The sequence below is a fragment of the Monodon monoceros genome, unplaced genomic scaffold (assembly GCF_005190385.1).
Source record: "Monodon monoceros isolate NGI ecotype Baffin Bay Population unplaced genomic scaffold, NGI_Narwhal_1 Super_Scaffold_2, whole genome shotgun sequence".
In the NCBI taxonomy this organism is placed as follows: Eukaryota; Metazoa; Chordata; class Mammalia; order Artiodactyla; family Monodontidae; genus Monodon; species Monodon monoceros.
Genome location: NW_021703776.1, coordinates 37,140,285 through 37,158,830, shown reverse-complemented (window position 1 = coordinate 37,158,830; position 18,546 = coordinate 37,140,285). Strand labels below are relative to the sequence as shown.

Below are 18,546 nucleotides of genomic sequence, written 5' to 3'. Positions count from 1 at the left end.
AGGAACGGCACCCGCACGCACGGCCAGCGGATGCTGCAGCCCAGGGTGCAATCCTCTCCCCATCGCTCAGATGGAAGGTCACGCTTCGCAATCGATTTCACATACTTGTCACTTGTTCTTTTTTCTCAACGCTCTGGTAAACTAGTTTGAATCTTGGAGAGCTTAACGCAGTTGGCTGAGTGTTGCGCTCGGAGAAACACGTGCCCCCAAAATAAAAGGACCAAAGCAGCCTCGCCGAATTTGGCGGCGAGGAGCCAGGGAGGAAAGACCTGTACCATAACGCCCGCCGCCTCACTCTAGTGCGAGAATCTTCCCAGTCATCTCTCCGCCCCCTTTCGCCCAGGGTGCCCGGTGCGCCCTTACCTGAGCTATCGCTTTTCCTCTTGCCGCCACTTCTCTTCTCCGCCTCCGCGGGTGACAGCGCCTGGCGGCCGTAGTCCCCTGGCGGGCACGCGGCCCCGGTCGGGGTGCTGGAGCCCAAGCTGGAAGAGTTGGAACACAGGACCGGCGGGCTGCTTCCCAGCTCCGGGGGCCCTCCCGAGTCCGGCTGGAGGCAGAGGCTGTGCCGAGCCGCGCTTGGCGGGGAGGACATCTGCGGGAGGTGCCAGTTGGTTTGCAGAGCCTGGTGCTGCTGCTGCTGGTGGTGGTGGTGGTGATGGTGGTGGTGGTGGTGGTGCCCCCTGTGATGCTGGCTGGCAAACATGCCCTCCTCGTTGGGGTATCCCGCGATTATGCAAGACGAGGAAGAAGTGGAGAGCTCGGGATAGGACATATGGTCAGATCTTCCATGGAGGGCGAGAGAGGACTGGGAGAACGGGTGCAAGCCTTGCGCGGTGGCGTGAGGGCTGCGCAGGCAGCCAAAGAGCGGGTGTTCCATAGCATGCAAGTCTCGGGTTCCAGGCAGAAGACTTCACGACGGTTCCAAACGCCGCCACCCTCTGTTACTTTTCCCTGGAAACCGTGTGACTTTTCCCCCTCCCAAAGCAATAGCCGCCCGCGTTTCAGCAGAGCTCGGATAATCCCGGTCCTGAGCCCTAGCGGCCAGTCTCCTTTACATATAAACACTCGGACCTGGAGGAGCTTCCCTCCGAGCTACTCAGATGTTAAGAGTAGGAGAGGTTGAAGCCAAAAGAAGGTGGTCCCAGAGAACTGCTTTCAAGGGGAAACGGCTCTGAGAGGTTATAAATAGAGTGTAACGTGAGCTGGGGGCTGGCTTAGGAGCCCAGTGCTGACCACATGCGAACTCCCTCCAAAACTCCGGCTCAGTCCGCGCCATGCGCTCGCAGTTCCACTTCCTATCGCCGGCTGGACGCACGCAGCGCGCCCACGCCCGCCCGCCCCTGCCAGCAGCCGGGACTGCAAGCGGCGCGCCTGGCGCCTAAGCCCGAGCCCCGGCGGGCAGCGGCTCCCTTTCCCACTCCGTCGGCCGGGCCGCGCCGCAGCGCCCCCCAGCCCCAACCTCGCACCCAGTGTCCGACCTGCTCACTGCTCTCATGAAACGTGTCTTGTCAGTGCCCCTTGGGCACTGTCACCTGCAGGAAAGCTTGGGCTGCGCCTAACTGTGGAGGAGCACGAAAGGAGCACTAGGATTTAGGGAAAAGACCAGAGCTAGTCTGGCGCGCGCTCAGATAAGTTTCTCAAACTTCACATCAACTCGTGCCCTGGGCGCAGGGGCACTCCTAGCTTTTTACAGCCGGTGTCTGTGGGTGGGTTGTTAATGGGCTGGGACGTCAGATCCGAGGACGCAGGGAAGTGACCCACGAGCAGAGAAAGGGCCATTTTCGGTGCTGCAAGGAACGAGACCTGGTGGGGTGGTAGAAAGCATGGGGCGGTGACAGTTGCAGATGTCCTGACTCTGGCATCCTCACCTGCGGTGCCAGGTGGGATCTTTTCCTCTGCTTTCCGCAAATGTCCTCCCTCCCGATTTCCTAGTCCCGCTCCATTTCCTAGCCACTTGTCCACCAAGAACTTTTCCTGGATCAGGAGTATTCCGAAGCGATTACGTCCCGGTCACAAGTGAAGTGTATATTGCACGCACATTTCCAGTCTTTTCCCTCAGGAGCCAGCCCACGTCCCCTTGTTTTCCTCCAGAAACCCATCTCTCTTCCGCTCAAAGATAAATCAACTAATCGCACCCCCCCCCCCCCCCCGCCATGGTTCCATTTACTGAAAAAATATTGCACTTCGGTATCCCTTAAAGTTCGGGTCTCCCTGGTTACAATCTTGCATCATAGAAAATGAATTAGAAAACTTTCCACCAGTAAATTAATGCGAGCGGCGGCTGGGCTTTGATACCGTCACATGCTTGAGGGACGACACCGTCTGCTGGGGGCCAAGTCGTTTACACAAGGTAAGCACGCCGCCCGCTCATAATGAGCTGCAGGAACAGTCGCATCATTCCTGGGACGTGTCGCATCAGGAGAATATCGGCGCTCACCTATCCCGCCCGGGACCCCAAATGTGCCACCAGCAGCGTCGCCCTCTTATTTTCATTGTCTCAGGTGTCCAGAGGACGGGGACCAGGTCTTTGAAGTTGTTAATGGGATTAATGGGTACAGCAAACTGGGCCAGACATCTGGTTTGAATTAGGAAAAAGTATTGATTAATCTTTGAGAAATGTCACCAAGGCAGAACCTTTTCCCTAGCCCCGTCCCTCAGGCTTCAGCCTGACCATCTCCCTTTTCTTTTAAGTTGTCCTGTAGAATAGTGGCTTTGCAATAAACCTTTACATCCGTGTGAAAGTTCGAATTGTTTTCCAGTGCTCAGAGGTGGGATAGGGTGGGGGTGATCAGGAATTCTGAGATTTGTAAGCGCTGCTTTCTTTAACGGAAATTGAGCCCTATTTTGAGGGAAATTAGTTTTGCAGACTTCGTTAAAAAAAAAAAAAAAAAGCTAAAACTTTTGTTCACCAGCTGCTCAACTTTTCAGTCTGGGTCTGAGCTGGAACCTGCTGCAAGCGTTTGACGGTAAGGCTTTCTTTGCCGATATGTTTTGGGAATCTAATATTGTTTTAGATTTCGAAAGGGGGTGTTCTTCACGTTGCACGCTTCTAAGGGTTTTAAGCGCTCGCAGGATGGCGTCCAGGGCTTAGATCTTAAGAATGTTTCTTCCTGCCACTCCCCACGCCCTTGGCTCTTTAAGGATAAAAAAGGAGGGGATATATTCTTCTAATATAGTCGGAATATTTTTTGAATTTTCATTGTGTTTATGGTTTCAATATGTGCTCTGATATTAAAAGTTAAAGTACAAAGAGCAGCACTAAACTTCCCAAACTCGGGTAGCTCCTCTACGGATCCTGGGTGAAAGCATTAAAGGCTTTATCCAAAGAAAAATTTAGGCAACCACCTCCATAAAGTCACCAGAAATATTTATATAATACTGTCTACTAAAAGTATTGTGGAAAATGTCAGACAAGACTAATTAAAGATACACTTGATTTGCACATATCAATAAAAAACATCCATAAAGGTCCTTTTGGTTTGCATTACAGTGGTTTAGAGGGAGAGACACGAGAAATGAATGGATTTGAATTTAACCAGTGTGTTGCAGGTAACCAGCAACTAGCAAACACATAGAAGTTTTCCCCTCCAGGAGCTGCCACTTCTCCTTGAACCTGCCTTGTGACTGTGCTGGCTTTTTTTCTCACTGTGTCAGATGTTAACAACATGTCCAGAAATTTCTCTACAACCTGTCTCAGTCAGTCAACTGAGTGTGGGGCTAAAAGTCTGGTGAAGAAAAATTAGAAAAGATTAGAAAAGAAAGGAGTCTCTCTGAAAGGCACACAGTTAAAAGAAAGCTAGCAGAAAAGGTCTTTTTAAATGTAGACCCAAAACATATATCAGGAAACTTGATGTCTAATAGAAAGTATAATATAAGGAAAATGTTACTTGGAAAAGAAAATGTGTGATTCAAAGGAAAAAAATGTAAAAAAAGGAGGTCTTGATGCATTCCAGAATTAAATATGACTGGTTTGTTTTCTCTGAATTTCTAAATATATACTAATTATTCCATAAAGTTTTTTTTCAGAAGTTTCATTTCTTAGAATATTTGGAAAAACATAAAATATTGACTTTTATTTTCTAGGCCATAGAGAATTTTTTTTTAAATGCAATAACAGGAAAAATTCTAACATTTTCTATAATAGCTACATCAATGTCTACATCTATAAAACCCAATGTTGAAAGATGCCTTTTTACCTCAAACAGCTAATTTCATGGAGAATGGTAAAAATTACCAAATTCATTAGAGAATTTCTATAGCATTCATTTTAAACTATATATAGCATAGTATTTACCATATATTTACCATATACTTGAATTTCTGTGAAAAATGTTTCATTAATAATATTTTATGCAAGATTTTGATATCAAGCAGCACATTATAACAAGAGGCTGAATATATGAAAAATGTAAGCTGCTCATCTTTTGTAGAAAACATGATCAAAATTATTTTAAACATGTGCTAAGCTCTTTAAACTTGATAAATGTGTATATCTATGATTCCTTCTGCTTAATGAAATGATATTCAATAGTAAAGGCAGAGGTATTTTTTAATTAATATTTTAAGGGGAAAAGAACTTAAATTAAGCAAGCTGAAAAATTTATGTTTAAATTCTAAGACTCATGACAATTCTTTTAAGAGTTGCCATTCTTCTGTAAGTTTGTGACATGAGATATGATGGGAATAAAAATATTATAAATTAAAAATGATCTTTAGCTACAGATATTATACAACTTTATTTTGAATTTTACCTGCTAGATAAAATTGCCTTGGTAACATATAGTCATGATATATGAATTTAAGTACGGAAGATTATGCTGAAACCAGAATTTGTCTCTGAAAGTTTTGTTGAGAGTATAAATATTATTTCTGCTACACTTCTCCAAGAAATAAAGTCAGTTATTTTGAAATAAAGAATTTTGAAAATATATTAAAAGATGCTAAATACTCAATGGTAATTTATGTGATTTATGATGTGCTCCATTTTACAAAACTTTAGAATTGCCTTTCTCCAGGAATTATGAACTATAAAATTTAAGGAAAAATTTGGCTATTGCATGTTATTTAGTGATTCTATATATTTTATTGATTTTTTAAATAAATTACTATTTTTGCATAATAATTGGTGCTTTCACAATAAAATCTGCTATCCTTCTACATATACTAGAAGATATGAATACCTATTCATTACTCTGAAAAGTATAAAAAAATATTCAGCATATTTTGTTTTTCTAATTTCTATCTCTTCCTACAATTAGATTTATGATTTCTTTTAGAAATTGGTGGTTTTCTTCAAGTGTCATATAGTAAATAATGTGCTGAAAACTAGCATGAAATATAGATTACGACTGATAATATTAAATTTATGATTTAATTAAAAATTCAAAATATATGCAATCTTTCCTAATTCCAGTTGCTTTCCACATACATTTCATGAAGTTCTAATTATATTTTTTTTGGCGGGGGTGTTCAAATTAGGAAGACAATGACTACCTCTCAAATTTCAAAAACTTCTAACTGAACTTCCTTTTGTCCACGTCTTAAATCCAGAATTATTCAACAAAATTACTTTAAAATGATGCATATGAGGAAAAATTACATTCAATTCCTACATCTTCACTTGCACTCAACTTGTATGTTATTTTTATTGATAAAGTATGCATCTTAAATTTTTATAGTTGAAAATTGCCTCCTTTACATATCTAAGATGTAGAGGCACACTAAAGCAAGACAGTTCCATAATGAAATGCTATTTATTACATTATATATTCTATACCATCAAACACATAAGCATTAAATTTCTATCCATATTTTATGGGAAATAAACCATTTCTCCCATGTCATAAAAAGCAATGTTATACTTTTAAGCAGATTGAATTTAGAACAAGTTCATAAATCTTGAGGAAGAAAAATTCAATCAAAACTAAACAGGGGAATTTTAGGTAAAACCTTAGTCTTCTGTTTTAAGTTTTCCAACTTGAAGAGTTTAACATGACTAATGTAATTTTGACACTACGGTAGGTTTTTCTTATGTGTTTTTATTTTTCATGCTTCATCAATTTGTAGCATGTTTTATTCTTACAGTATCTCTTTCATTGTGAGCCTGGGTTTATGATTTGTATCACTAAAACCTCTGTGTTTTAGTTGTGCTGGTATAGCTTCCCCAAAATATTTAACTGCACACTACAATTTATATAATTCAGACTCGGCAAAGAAAGACCAGCTGCCTTTGATATCAACATTTTTGTTTATAGGAATAAAGGGAAAATTTTTTGCTTACCAAATAAAATGGAAAGTGAAGGCCAAATACAAGATGTCTTACAACAAAATATTTTTAAGAGTTTAATATTAGTACTTTGATTCAGCTCAGATTTGTAAAAGATTTTGAGAAAAGATCTGGAGTAATTTTATACAAGGTAATAGACATATAAAAATGGATCAAAACAGGAATGAAAATGACTAAATGACAAATTATGACTAAATGACAACTGCTTATGCCTCAGTTGACCTAAGAAATTAGAAGGATGATCAAAGGACAGATTAGGTCAAGGGAAAACCAGAAGAAAGTATTTAACAGGGGGAAAGGCAGAGAAATAAGATAAGCTTAAATATGCAGAAAATAATTCTATATTTGTAATTCATAAGCCATGTTCACTTATAATAATGGTAAAAGGATCCCAGGAACATGTTTTAGTTTAAGTGGAATTTTAAAAATAAGTAATCAGAAAGGTTTATGTTTAAACATATATGTGGCATTTATATTTTTGACAAAAGTAATAAAAACAAAATACTGTTTGAGAAACAGTTTCAAGTAATCACATGTGCATAATGTGAAATGTAGGTACAGATGTGGTCAATGCCTAGAAATGTGCAAGCTACTGAATGTTTGAGGTTCTGAATAATTGTTGCCTTCTCGGCTTACAAATCTGTAACCTGATACTCAGTGTAGTCAATTGTTTTTCTAAATTTTATTTATTTTTAAAGGATGATTTTTGCTAAGTTGGGGTACTAGTATTTGGGAAGGGAATAGCTGGTTTTCAACAGCTTTCAGTGACTGAGGGGGATAAAGAAAAGTATTGGGCTAACTGCATCCTAGAGCACTTCAAAGTACAAGGGAATCCTGGTAGAATAAATCACTAACCAGAACTCAGAAGGAATATCAGCTGTGAGCCCAAGGGCTCAGGATAAGGCAATTCCTCCTACCATCAGCTAACAGTTTTTGTTTTTACTAACAAGGAGACCTGTGATCAAAGTAAAGCTTTCTCCGTACTACATGAGTGTATGAGTACCAGTTGAAACCTCTTCAACACAGAGTGGCTATAAAAGATACCCCCTGCTTGGCAAATTCATTCTGCATGAAACTTGCCTTATTACCTCAGAATTGCAGTTATCACTTTTGTCAAATTTCATATTTCTAAAGACTAATTCTTGAGGGCATAAGTATCTAATGGACAGGAAAACAGTCATGATTGAAAAAGTCTAAACAATCTTGGAATACTTTACGATAAAATACAGTAAATCTTACTACTGATCTTGAAAGCAGGCTGCATGAGTAGTGGGAAACCTAACAGTTCTTTTCTTTAATCTAGAGCACCTGTAGCAATCTGCAGCAGTATTTCTGCACATACCTTATTTAAGATGACTACATGTACTGGTTTCAGTAGGTGTCTGTGAAGACATACTCAAAGTCAATTTAAATAAATTTTACCCATTATCGAATACAATAACATCTCCACTTACTGCAAACAGCTTTAAGAATATTTATATAGAGAAATAAAAATAGCTCAATTATGACTTTCTAGGATAACTGTTACTTTCTTTTTTTCATAACAAGTTACCATCTGTGGGCCAGTAGTCCCTGTCAATTGCTTATGAGATGCTTGGATTCCTCCAAGTTTTGTTCTTAGTCACCTCTTGTATCCTGTATTATGCAGTTAAGGATGTGATTTGATCAGAGTAAAAAGCTGAGTAGCTTTGGATTATTAAGATCAGATTTTCCAAAGTACATGGCCTACCACCATCTGATAGACCCTGCCAAGGCAGATGGCTCAGGCCCAGGTGGCATCACTTGGAATTGTTCTTCCAGGTCCAAAGATAAGCACATAACTATGAAACCCCACAAAAATCGTCACTGTTGCATGTGTGGTGACAAAGCTAAATGGGTATCTTTTAAAAAGATATAAAGAAGCACATAGAAGCTTCTACGTGCTGTAAATCTGAGGTTGTTGAATTAGATGTTGGTGTTCCTCCTTCTGTAATAATACTAAAGACTTGCCAATCCATCTGTAGTTCTGTTATGCAGATATTATTTTTCTTAAATAGTTAGCAGGTGTTAAATCATTACTATGTGGCATTTGTGACCAAATATAACCTAGTCATGGCTAAAACAAACAAAAAAAATGGGTTAGGTTCCTTGCACTGTAGTAGCAATTCCAGTGACCCAAAGTTGCTAAATCTCAACTTCACCTTAACAAGTCGCATGTCATTCTCTCTCTGAACTGCATCATTGCCAATCCAGTTTCTCCAGTCAGAAGTAGGAACTCACCCTCGACAAGCCCCTCCATTCTCACCATCTGGTATGCAATCAGTCATTAGGTAGAGTAGTTCCGACTATACCGCTTTAATGTTCATTAACTTCATCCTTCTCTTCATCACCAATGCCATTACCTTACTGGGGGGCCTCACTGTTCTTAGTTGGATGACACGGGACTCTCCACTGCAATCTACTTGCCTAGAGCATCACCCCATCTCCAGAAGCAGGAGGGAGAATGGTTTTGAATCTTAGCTCTATCATTTTCTGACTCTGTGAGTGCATTCATTTGTTAACTCAAAAGAATATTACAATGAATAAATTCAACAATGTTTTGAGTGTGCCTAATACAATGCCTAACATAAACTTAATAATCGTGGAATAGATTTAAGTTAAATCTAGAGCTGTGCTGTTAAATACAGCCTCATGTGGTTATTGAGCATTTGAAATGTGACCAGTCTAAATTAAGATATGCTTTAAGATTAAAATGCGCATCAGATTTCAAAGACTTCAAGTGAAATTAATAACCTTTTATACTGATTACATGTTAAAATGATATTTGATGGATATACTGGCCTAGATAAAGTATATTATTAAAAATCAATTTTCTTTCTTTTCCTGTCTTTTAATATAGCTACTAGAATATTTAAAATTACAAATGTGGCTTATATAATACTTCTCTTAGACAGTGCTGATCTAGAGGAGGTAATTTAACTTTTTCCCTGTTTTATTCTCTCCCTCACAAATAGGTACCAAATTACATATAGATCTGTCAGAATGATGTAAGACCTGAAATCTCTCTGTAAGTTGATCCTCTTGACCCCATGATTAGGAGCTTCACAATGTGGTACCACACCTGGAAATCTCCAGAACAAGACCTCAAGGAAACACAGGAAATCCCTGGAGTGGCAAAACATCCGACTTGAAGACATTCAATTATTTCTCTGTGCATCAGGAGCATCACTGTTAATTAACTATTGATATGCTTGAAAGAGTTTGTTTAGCAATAGCCCTTGCAGAAAAAAAAGAGCCGTGTATTATTCATGATGAGCTAGACAATGCTGCCACAATGAGTCAACTTCTACATCTTATTCCCTTGGCAAAAGTTTAGTTCTTAATCCTGCAAATTTTGATGCAAGATGGTTGGCTCTCCAGGCAGATACTGACCTTGTGAAATAGTCATCTCAACATGTTCCTCCATAACAAAACTCCACAGCAGGGGAAGATGGAAGTGGAGGGTCACACACCTGGTCTTATACACTTTGATGCAAAGGTGATACATGTCATTTTTACCTACAGCTTATAGGCCAGAACAAAGCCTAATATACCTGCAAGGGGTCTGGAAAATATTCTGAAGCACATGGCTGTTTGGTGAGAAGTAAATGTTTCTGCCACACTAGGCTTTGGCAGACTTCAAATTTGTTCCTAATAGGCCTAATTTACACCATATATCTGTATATCATATGTATATCCATATATACATATAACTGTATATCCCTTGAGTCTTCCTGTAATATTTTGTTAATGTTTTTCTAGCACAGTGTCTGGCACAAAGTATTCAATAAACATACTCAGCAGAACACTTAGATCCGTAAATTTCACTGTATCTTTGGACTTAAGAACCCATGTAGCTGCTATATCATATCAGGAAAGTGTAACTGCAACTCTAACTGCAATGAAAATTAACAGATAAAATGCTCAGCCCAGCTTCAATTTTGTTTTGTTTTGTTTTTGATTTTTGTAGTTTTTGCTTTGTTTCTTTGTTCCAGAGCAGAAGTTCATACCTGATTGTCACTGGACTTAGAACAATAGTTGTGTCCACACACAATGAGAGTGGTTCAAATTCTTTGGGGAATTTGTCTTCAAGTATCTGAAGCCAGGTTGGGACACCAGTCTCTATGTGTAAATTAGGTTCATTCCCTTTCAGATGTTGTATTTTATTTTCAATCAATACTGTCCATTTGGTAATGGTTCACTGCATAGGCTTGAAGATGACATTTTGGGCTGTGTCTTGTATTTGTCAGTTACTAGCACTTTGTGGCCAGGTTAATTAACTTTTTGTGTCTAGGTTTTCTCATTTCTAAATAAAAATGTTTATTTCTATAATTTCATGTTGACAAACTAGCAAGTCAATCTAAGTCTAGTAAGTGTGTGTGTATATCAGTGATAGATATTGTTATCATAATGATAATTTTCATTATCATCTATCCTAAAGATCTTATTCTATCTAAAAAGAAGTCCCTGTAAAAAATTTTGAAGTATTTACTTATATATATTTATTCATTCCACTATTTCCCCAATTGACACTCTAATATCTTAAAACGTCTTGTCCTAAGACAAGATTCCATAAATGTTTGTTGAATGAGTAAATGATATACTAACGATAAATGTAACTCTATTCTCAGCATTTTGTACATAATGATCATACATTTAGGTTACACACATTTCACTTGACTTTTTTACTTGCTTCAAAATATGATTGTAAAAACCCTCTCAGCATATAAAACCTAGAAATTGGGGTGAGTGACAAAAACTCTTCAGTATGGCCAAAAGGACCATTAAGTTCTAAGGAAGAAGCTAACTAACATTGCTTAACTATAGTACTTTGGAATAAATTTATAGTAGCATTTAGCACATTTTATTTTACGTTTTACTGGATCTAGGCTTTGGTTCAAAGGTAATGAACATTTTTTAATGGCAGATGTCTAGTGGGATAACAAATGGACTAATCCTACCTTCCATTCTGTTGAAATATGCAACCCCTTGAATTCCAGACAGTTAAGACATTTCAACGGTGAAACAAAATACCCCCAAACAAGTAACATTGTAGAACTTAAGATTTAACATCTATGTATATAACTTATGCTTCATTTATATATTGTGTATATGAATTAAGCTAAAAGTAAGCTAATTGTTACATAGGTAATGTTCAGAACTCACTACATCATCTATGCTTGAATAATCTGAGATAGCTATATTAGATAAACATGAACCTACATTTTATTATGCCGATTAAAATTTCTATTATTTTAGAATTGAAACTCTTCCTAGTTCCAGAAAGTTTTTCTGGTGATTTACAGTAGAACTTGATATAACTAAATAATTTAACACAAAGAAAGGAAAACCTCCTAGAGCAGTCATTTCAGAACCCTAATCATCAGAAGGACCCTCTTTTTTCTGTTACAAAAGAAATTCATTATAGAACCAACTATGTGAAGTTAACAGAGAGAAGCAGAATAGTTATGATGGACTCAGGTAAAGGGAATCTGGTAGCACATGCCTAGTGTTTTGCCTTCTCCTCACCTACCACAGGTTTGTGGGTAGTACCTACAAAGAAACAAAGGAGCTAGGGACACAACCTGAAAACCACTAATCTCACTAATATATACAATCCACCCAGTAAAATGGCCCCTGAAATGCCATACCTGTGTTTTCCTGGTTCATTGATTTATTTGATAGGCACACTCCTGGGGTAAATATTTGAACCACATTATTTTCTTTTATTTCTGTCTTCAAGTGTTAGTCATCAGTTCCTTCAGATTTTCTATTTAAAAAAATATATATAAAGTTAGATTGTCAAACTTTATGACTGTAGAAATACTTTTAGTGGAGAAAATTTTAATGTAATAACCCTATATTTATCGAGTCAAAATTAGAGAAAAGAAATCTATATGAGGAACATCTCCATAAGATCTGAAGAGCGCAGTGTTACTTAACAGAATCCAAAAAAGGACCTAATCCGTACAGAATTCAGTGCCAAAAAAACAGATTGCCAGACAGAAAAGGGGGCAAATGACAAAAACTTCTAAATTATCAAAGAAAAAATACATATGATCAAGAAATATAAAAATATTGCAAGCTACTTGTAATGAAAATGCAAGGTAAAGATGATAGCATTTTCCTTCTACCAAACTGACAGAGTTTAAGAAACAAGTTACCATGACAAGGCTTTAGGAAAATAATAAATCTCATACACTACTGGTAAGAGTGTAGTTAAAACAGATTACCAAGACAAAATCAGCAGTAAATGTTAACTTTTGATTCAATAATTTCAGATGAATATATTCAAAGGAAATAATCAGATATATCAAAAAGTTTGTATATAATCAATTGTCTGAAGCGATATTCATTGTATTGAAAATGTACATCTAAAAATAAAATTGATTAAATGCTTTATGATAAATCATTATTATACAGTGCAACTATTAAAAATCATGTTCTAAGCTAATAAGAATATAGAAGTATGATGTAATTCTAAGAAAAAAAGCAGGCTACAAACATATGTAAAAGATGCTCCAAAAACAACCACATCATACATCTTTGGTTTGTATATATTATATATTTGTCATGTATATTATATATACACAAATATATGATATCAATAGATATACTCAAAATGACAGCAGTTTAATGATTGTTATCTCTGGTTGGTGAGATTAGTAGATATTTGTATTATTTCTTCAGATGTTTCAAAGTTGTTTTTTAATTTTATAATGAAGCTATGTCACTTTTATAATCAAGAAAACAATATTATTATTTCTATACAATTAAAAGATGTCCTGTGAAGTAGAAAAAGTCTTTACGGTTTGAATAAACTTTTTACATGTTAAATAGTTCCATCATGTATAGAAATAATCATCATATAATTACTGACTGACTAGCAGCTTGTGTCAAATACAGTGATTATCTTTGTTATACCTTTCCCTTAGAAACTATTGTTCCTTTTTCTAAATAACATCCATCAGTCTAAAACTGTATTATTATGCTATCTCCAATTCAGAACTACTAATCTGAATTGACTCAAATGTGAAAAGATTCAGTTGTCTGCCCGTACAGTATGGTGAAGCATATGGAGTGCACTACACCTAAGACTGAGAGTTTACATTGGCTGCATGACAGTGTCTGGAGTATAAACTAAGGTGTTGTCTTGGACAAATATAGTCCTTAATGGTTTGAGTTACTGTAAATTTGAAACCAATTCTCCCATGTGTGAAAGTGGAGATTGAGCAAGGGATTTTTTATTTTTGGCAATGGCAAGGTTTAATATTTAGTGGGGGTCAGAACAGTAGAAGGTGTTCTCATATTAATGTATGACAAGGAAAAGTTCAGAGTATCACATGATGGCTTCCATTGTTTAAGAAGCACGAGTTGCTACAGTGTTAAAGCAGAAGTTCACAGAGTTCCAGCATCTTGAGATTTTCACACCTACTGCAGAGCTCAAACTATTACCCTTTTCTCCCAGTTGATATCATTTTGGGAAATACATTATTTAACTAACAATGCAAAAATAGCACATTCAAATTTCTAACACATAACCAAAGAAGTTTCCTTTCCTTACTTGATAGTGAATGTATTGCACAAGAAAACACAGTTTAATATCCATGTGCAGTAAAGAAACATCCTCTTTCTCTCTCCCTTTCCCTCTCCTCTCTCTCCCTAACCTCCTCCATCTCTAGTATATGACTTAGATAATGTTATTGATATCTTTAATATTAAAATACCCTTGGCATCATCAGAGTTTAAATCAGGCTGGAAATTCACTGAAATGTAAAATTAACAACGAATCTTTTTTTTAAAATAAATTTATTTATTTATTTTTGGCTGATTTGGGTCTTTGTTGCTGTGCACAGGCTTTCTCTAGTCACAGTGAGCGGGGGCTACTCTTCATTGCAGTGAGTGAGCTTCTCACTGCGGTGGCTTCTCTTGTTGCGGAGCATGGGCTCTAGGTTCGCGGGCTTCAGTAGTTGCGGCACGCAGGCTCAGTAGTTGTGGCTCATGGGCTCTAGAGCACAGGTTCAGTAGTGTGGTGCAAGGACTTAGTTGCTGCGCGGCATGTGGGATCTTGCCGGACCAAGGCTTGAACCCATGTCCCCTGCATTGGCAAGTGGATTCTTAACCACTGAGCCACGAGGGAAGTCCCAAAATGTTTCCTAATAAAAACATTTTTTCTCTATTTTAGTCATGTTAATATGAACATTCACAGAATGAGCTACAAAATTCAGATTAGACTGATGTTAGCGATTTTAGAAGTCTGTGTTTATTACAAATGTCCACAATTATTTCCTTAACATCATAGATTTTGACAATTATATAACCAGTAAATAAAATTAACCATGTGCCATAAAAGCAAATTACACTTTTTTTTCAAATTACACTTTTAATCAAAACATGTCAATATTGAGCAAGAACTGTTAATCAAAATAAAATGAAAACCATTTTCTATATTTATGAAGACAAGCATTACTGATTTAAGAGAGAGAGAATGTACATATAAAGCATGAATATTCTACCATTATATTTAGTGAAAATGAAAACCTTCAAGTTAATTTTAATAATTTTGTTCTATAGTGGAAAAATACAGGTTAAAAATGTCAAAAATATACCTTAAAATAAAAATAAATTTCTATCATTTAAAAACATGAATCAGCGTTTACTTCAATAGGCACTAAAAGATATACAGATCCCTACGTTTGCCAGCATTTGGTTATATTGATTTTGGAAATAAGTGACAACCAGTTAGGTTTTAAAAAAAAAATGTTACAGGGCTTCCTGGTGGCGCAGTGGTTGGGAGTCCGCCTGCCGATACAGGCGACGCGGGTTTGTGCCCCGGTCCGCGAAGATCTCACATGCCGCGGAGCGGCTGGGCCCGTGATCCATGGCCTCTGAGCCTGCGCGTCCGGAGCCTGTGCTCCGCAACGGGAGACGCCACAACGGTGAGAGGCCCGCGTACCGCAGAAAAACAAAAATGTTACAGATTTTTCTTCTGCTGTATCTTTTCCCATTGGACCTCATTTTTTATTTTAAATATGTCATATGTAAATAATTGCTCATTCTGTACTAAACTTCGGGTTTTAATTATTAAACACTGACCCAGCTTTGCTAGAAAATTGTTAATAATCCAATAATTCAACTAAGTCAGAAATGATAAAAGCCCAAAGAGCTCCAAAGAAGTGCACATCATAAAGGTAGTATTTTAAAAGAATAGTCAGATTCCTGTCCTAAGGAAACTTGCTGTATTTTTAGTAAGAGAAGATTTATATACATGAGGAAGCTAGATATATTAAAACAGACATTCTTCTGTAGTTTATGTAAAAGAAAGGTTTTACGTATTAGAGAGAATTGCAAAGCTTCTGTAGGAAGATAAAACAGCATAAATTTGAAGGAAGTTTGAAATTTCATTTAGAGGGAGTGCTTAGGCATTGTTTGGGCAGCAAGTTAGATAAACGGGAATTGTCAACTGATTATATTTTAGGATCAGAAAAGTAGTTATTAATGGTCATGGTGTCCATCCTTTTGGGACTAGGAGAACGTTGTTGTAGTTGACAGAATGGGAAACATCAAAAAGGGATTTCATCTAGAGAGGAAGGTGGTGAGTTTTATATTAAATACATGAGATTTGAGCTGATGTTTGCTTACTGAATAGATCCCTTTATTAGATGAACTGGAGCATACATTAGAAGTAAGGATAAAAGACTTGGTTGCCAAGTGATCATTGAAGTTATGATGATGAATGAGCTTTCCGAGAGTATAAAAGGTAACAATATAAAAATAAGAGTTCAGCGTTGGTAGCCTCACAGAGAGCAAGAAAAGAATTGAAAACCAAAAGGAAATATTAGAGAAGCAAGTGGCAGACATAGCACACTATTCTGAAAGCCAAGAGAAGAGAAAAATTTTATAAATGGGTGATGAATAGTTTCGAGTAGAGCTATTGTGGAAGATAATATTTGAGAAAAGACTCAGAAAAGTATATAGTTAACAGCATATAGAATGTTTCAGTAGAGTATTCTTGGATCCGGAATGCAAAGGAAAGAAGGGAATGCAGCATTTTTCAAAAATTTGTACAATAGCCAGAAAAAAGAAAATAGTGCAGTTATCTACAGGAGAGGCAAAGATAGTGGAAATACTTTTGTTTGTTTTTTCCTAAGGAAGAAGCAACTTTTGAGAAGGTAATGTTGAAGGAAAGAAACTGATTATGTTCTCATTACTTAATACATGTCAATATTTATTGAGTGGATAATTGAGAACTAGTTGGAAAAGGCAAAAAATAAGGAAAAAATAATACTTCTTGGAAGTCAGAGAGGGTTACTATAAGTAAGGAGTTTGTTTAAAGGAAGAGAGAGAGAGAAGTATGCTACTTGTAAAACATATTTTAAAAGTCATATTTTTTCTGTACATTGGGATGGGATTGTGGAGTTTTAATAAACTGACACTTTGATATTAAAGAATAATTATTAAAGAATAATAAGAATTTGTAAATAATAATAAGGAATATTGCTTGGAGGTCTTGGTTTATCTTTTCCATGTACATTTTTCTTTCAACCTTACTGTTTAAGGATGCTGGAGTTTGATATACAATATTCTCCTTATGTATCTGTAATCAATTCTATAATACATAAGTAATAAATAATACAATTACTAAATTTTATAATATGTAATAATGTAATCAAAATATGTGTATGAACATTCTGACCAATAAGAACTTGGTAAAGAAAATCAACTAAACAGCTCTCTCATTAAGACCTCAGAAAGTTGTTAAACATGCAATTTTTAGACACGTATCAGAAGAAAGTACTTTGGACTTCAGATCAGAATTTTAAAGACTCACTCTTTCATGCAAATTTATAACTTGCTTTGTCAACCTTAAATCACACTTCATCATTCTATGAAATGATCAAGAATTGACCATTAAGTTCAATCAAGCAACTCTCCTGTTTGCTTAAACTTAAGGTAGCATGTTTTCCCAATATTATCTTAGAGGAAACAGGAAGCCACATTTTGGATCTTTGAATCCTTGCATAGTGACATATGGGTCACTCTCTCACTTTATTTTGAACTACAAACCACCCTTTGGAAAGACATTTAATCTGAAGTAACTTCAATCAATAATAAAGTAAATGATGATAATAATAATTTTACTGCTTATAGAAATCACCCATAATAGAGTGTTAAAAAAAATAAAGAAAAGAGGGCTTCCCTGGTGGTGCAGTGGTTGAGAGTCCGCCTGCCGATGTAGAGGACACGGGTTCGTGCCCTGGTCCGGGAAGATCCCACATGCCGCGGGGCGGCTGGGCCCGTGAGCCATGGCCGCTGAGTCTGCCCGTCCGGAGCCTGTACTCCGCAATGGGAGAGGCCACAACGGTGAGAGGCCCGCGTACCGCAAAAAAAAAAAAAAAAAAAAAGGAAAAGAAATTTAACACAGATTTAATTTTTTTTCCTAGGAAATGTTCTCAGAATTACAAGTGTTAGATATCTAATTAGTTTGGAGTCCTGTAAAGAAGTCTTTTAAAAATTACTTAAAAATAGGGAATGATTAAGTTGTGAGATCAAGCAGATACACTTCTAGGAAAAATAATGTCTTAATATTGTGCAACCAGTACGTAAAAAGTGAGATAAAATTTCATGTGAAAGAATTATGAAGTTTTTAAAAGTTCTGTGTCTCAAAAGTATAGAAGAAGGTGAGGATTACATACTCTTGAAAACTGCCTTGGAAGATTCAAAAAGTGACTCCTGTGTGTATGAATGCACTGGTGTTGAAATGTATATTAAAAATGTACATATATTAGTGTAAATGTATTCCTAGGGCTGCTATGACAAATTACCAGAAATTGAGTAGTATAAAACAGGAGAAATTCATAGTTCTGGAGACTAGTAGTCTGAAATCAAGGTGTTAGCAGGGCCATGGTCCCTCTGAAAACACTTAGAGAAGGATCCTTTGTTGCTTCTTCCTACCTTCTGGTGGGAGTCAGTAATCTCTGATGTTCTTTGGCTGTAGATACATCACTCATGCCTCCATCGTTATGTGGCCTTGTTCACTGTGTCTCTTTTTTTTCTTATAAGTACACCAGTCACATTGGATTTAGAGCTCAGTCTAATCTAAATAGTATGACCGCATCTTAACCAGTACCATCTGTAAATACTCTATTTCCGAATAAGATCATATTCTGAGGTACCAGGTAGACATGAATTTTGGAAGAACACTAATCAATCTAATATAGGGAATGAAAGCATTCCATAAA

At 37.1% G+C, this 18,546-nt stretch overlaps 1 protein-coding gene across 1 annotated transcript in view; it reads right to left on the bottom strand.

The window, feature by feature from the left end:
• Nucleotides 1–1,157, bottom strand: part of MEOX2 (mesenchyme homeobox 2) — a 64,800-nt gene extending 63,643 nt beyond the window's left edge. Inside the window, exon 1 of the mRNA XM_029232937.1 lies at nucleotides 364–1,157. Within this exon, the coding sequence (XP_029088770.1) occupies nucleotides 364–877 (514 nt within the window). The 5' untranslated portion in view covers nucleotides 878–1,157. The remainder of the gene's footprint in view (nucleotides 1–363) is intronic.
• Between the last annotated feature and the right edge of the window lie 17,389 nt (nucleotides 1,158–18,546).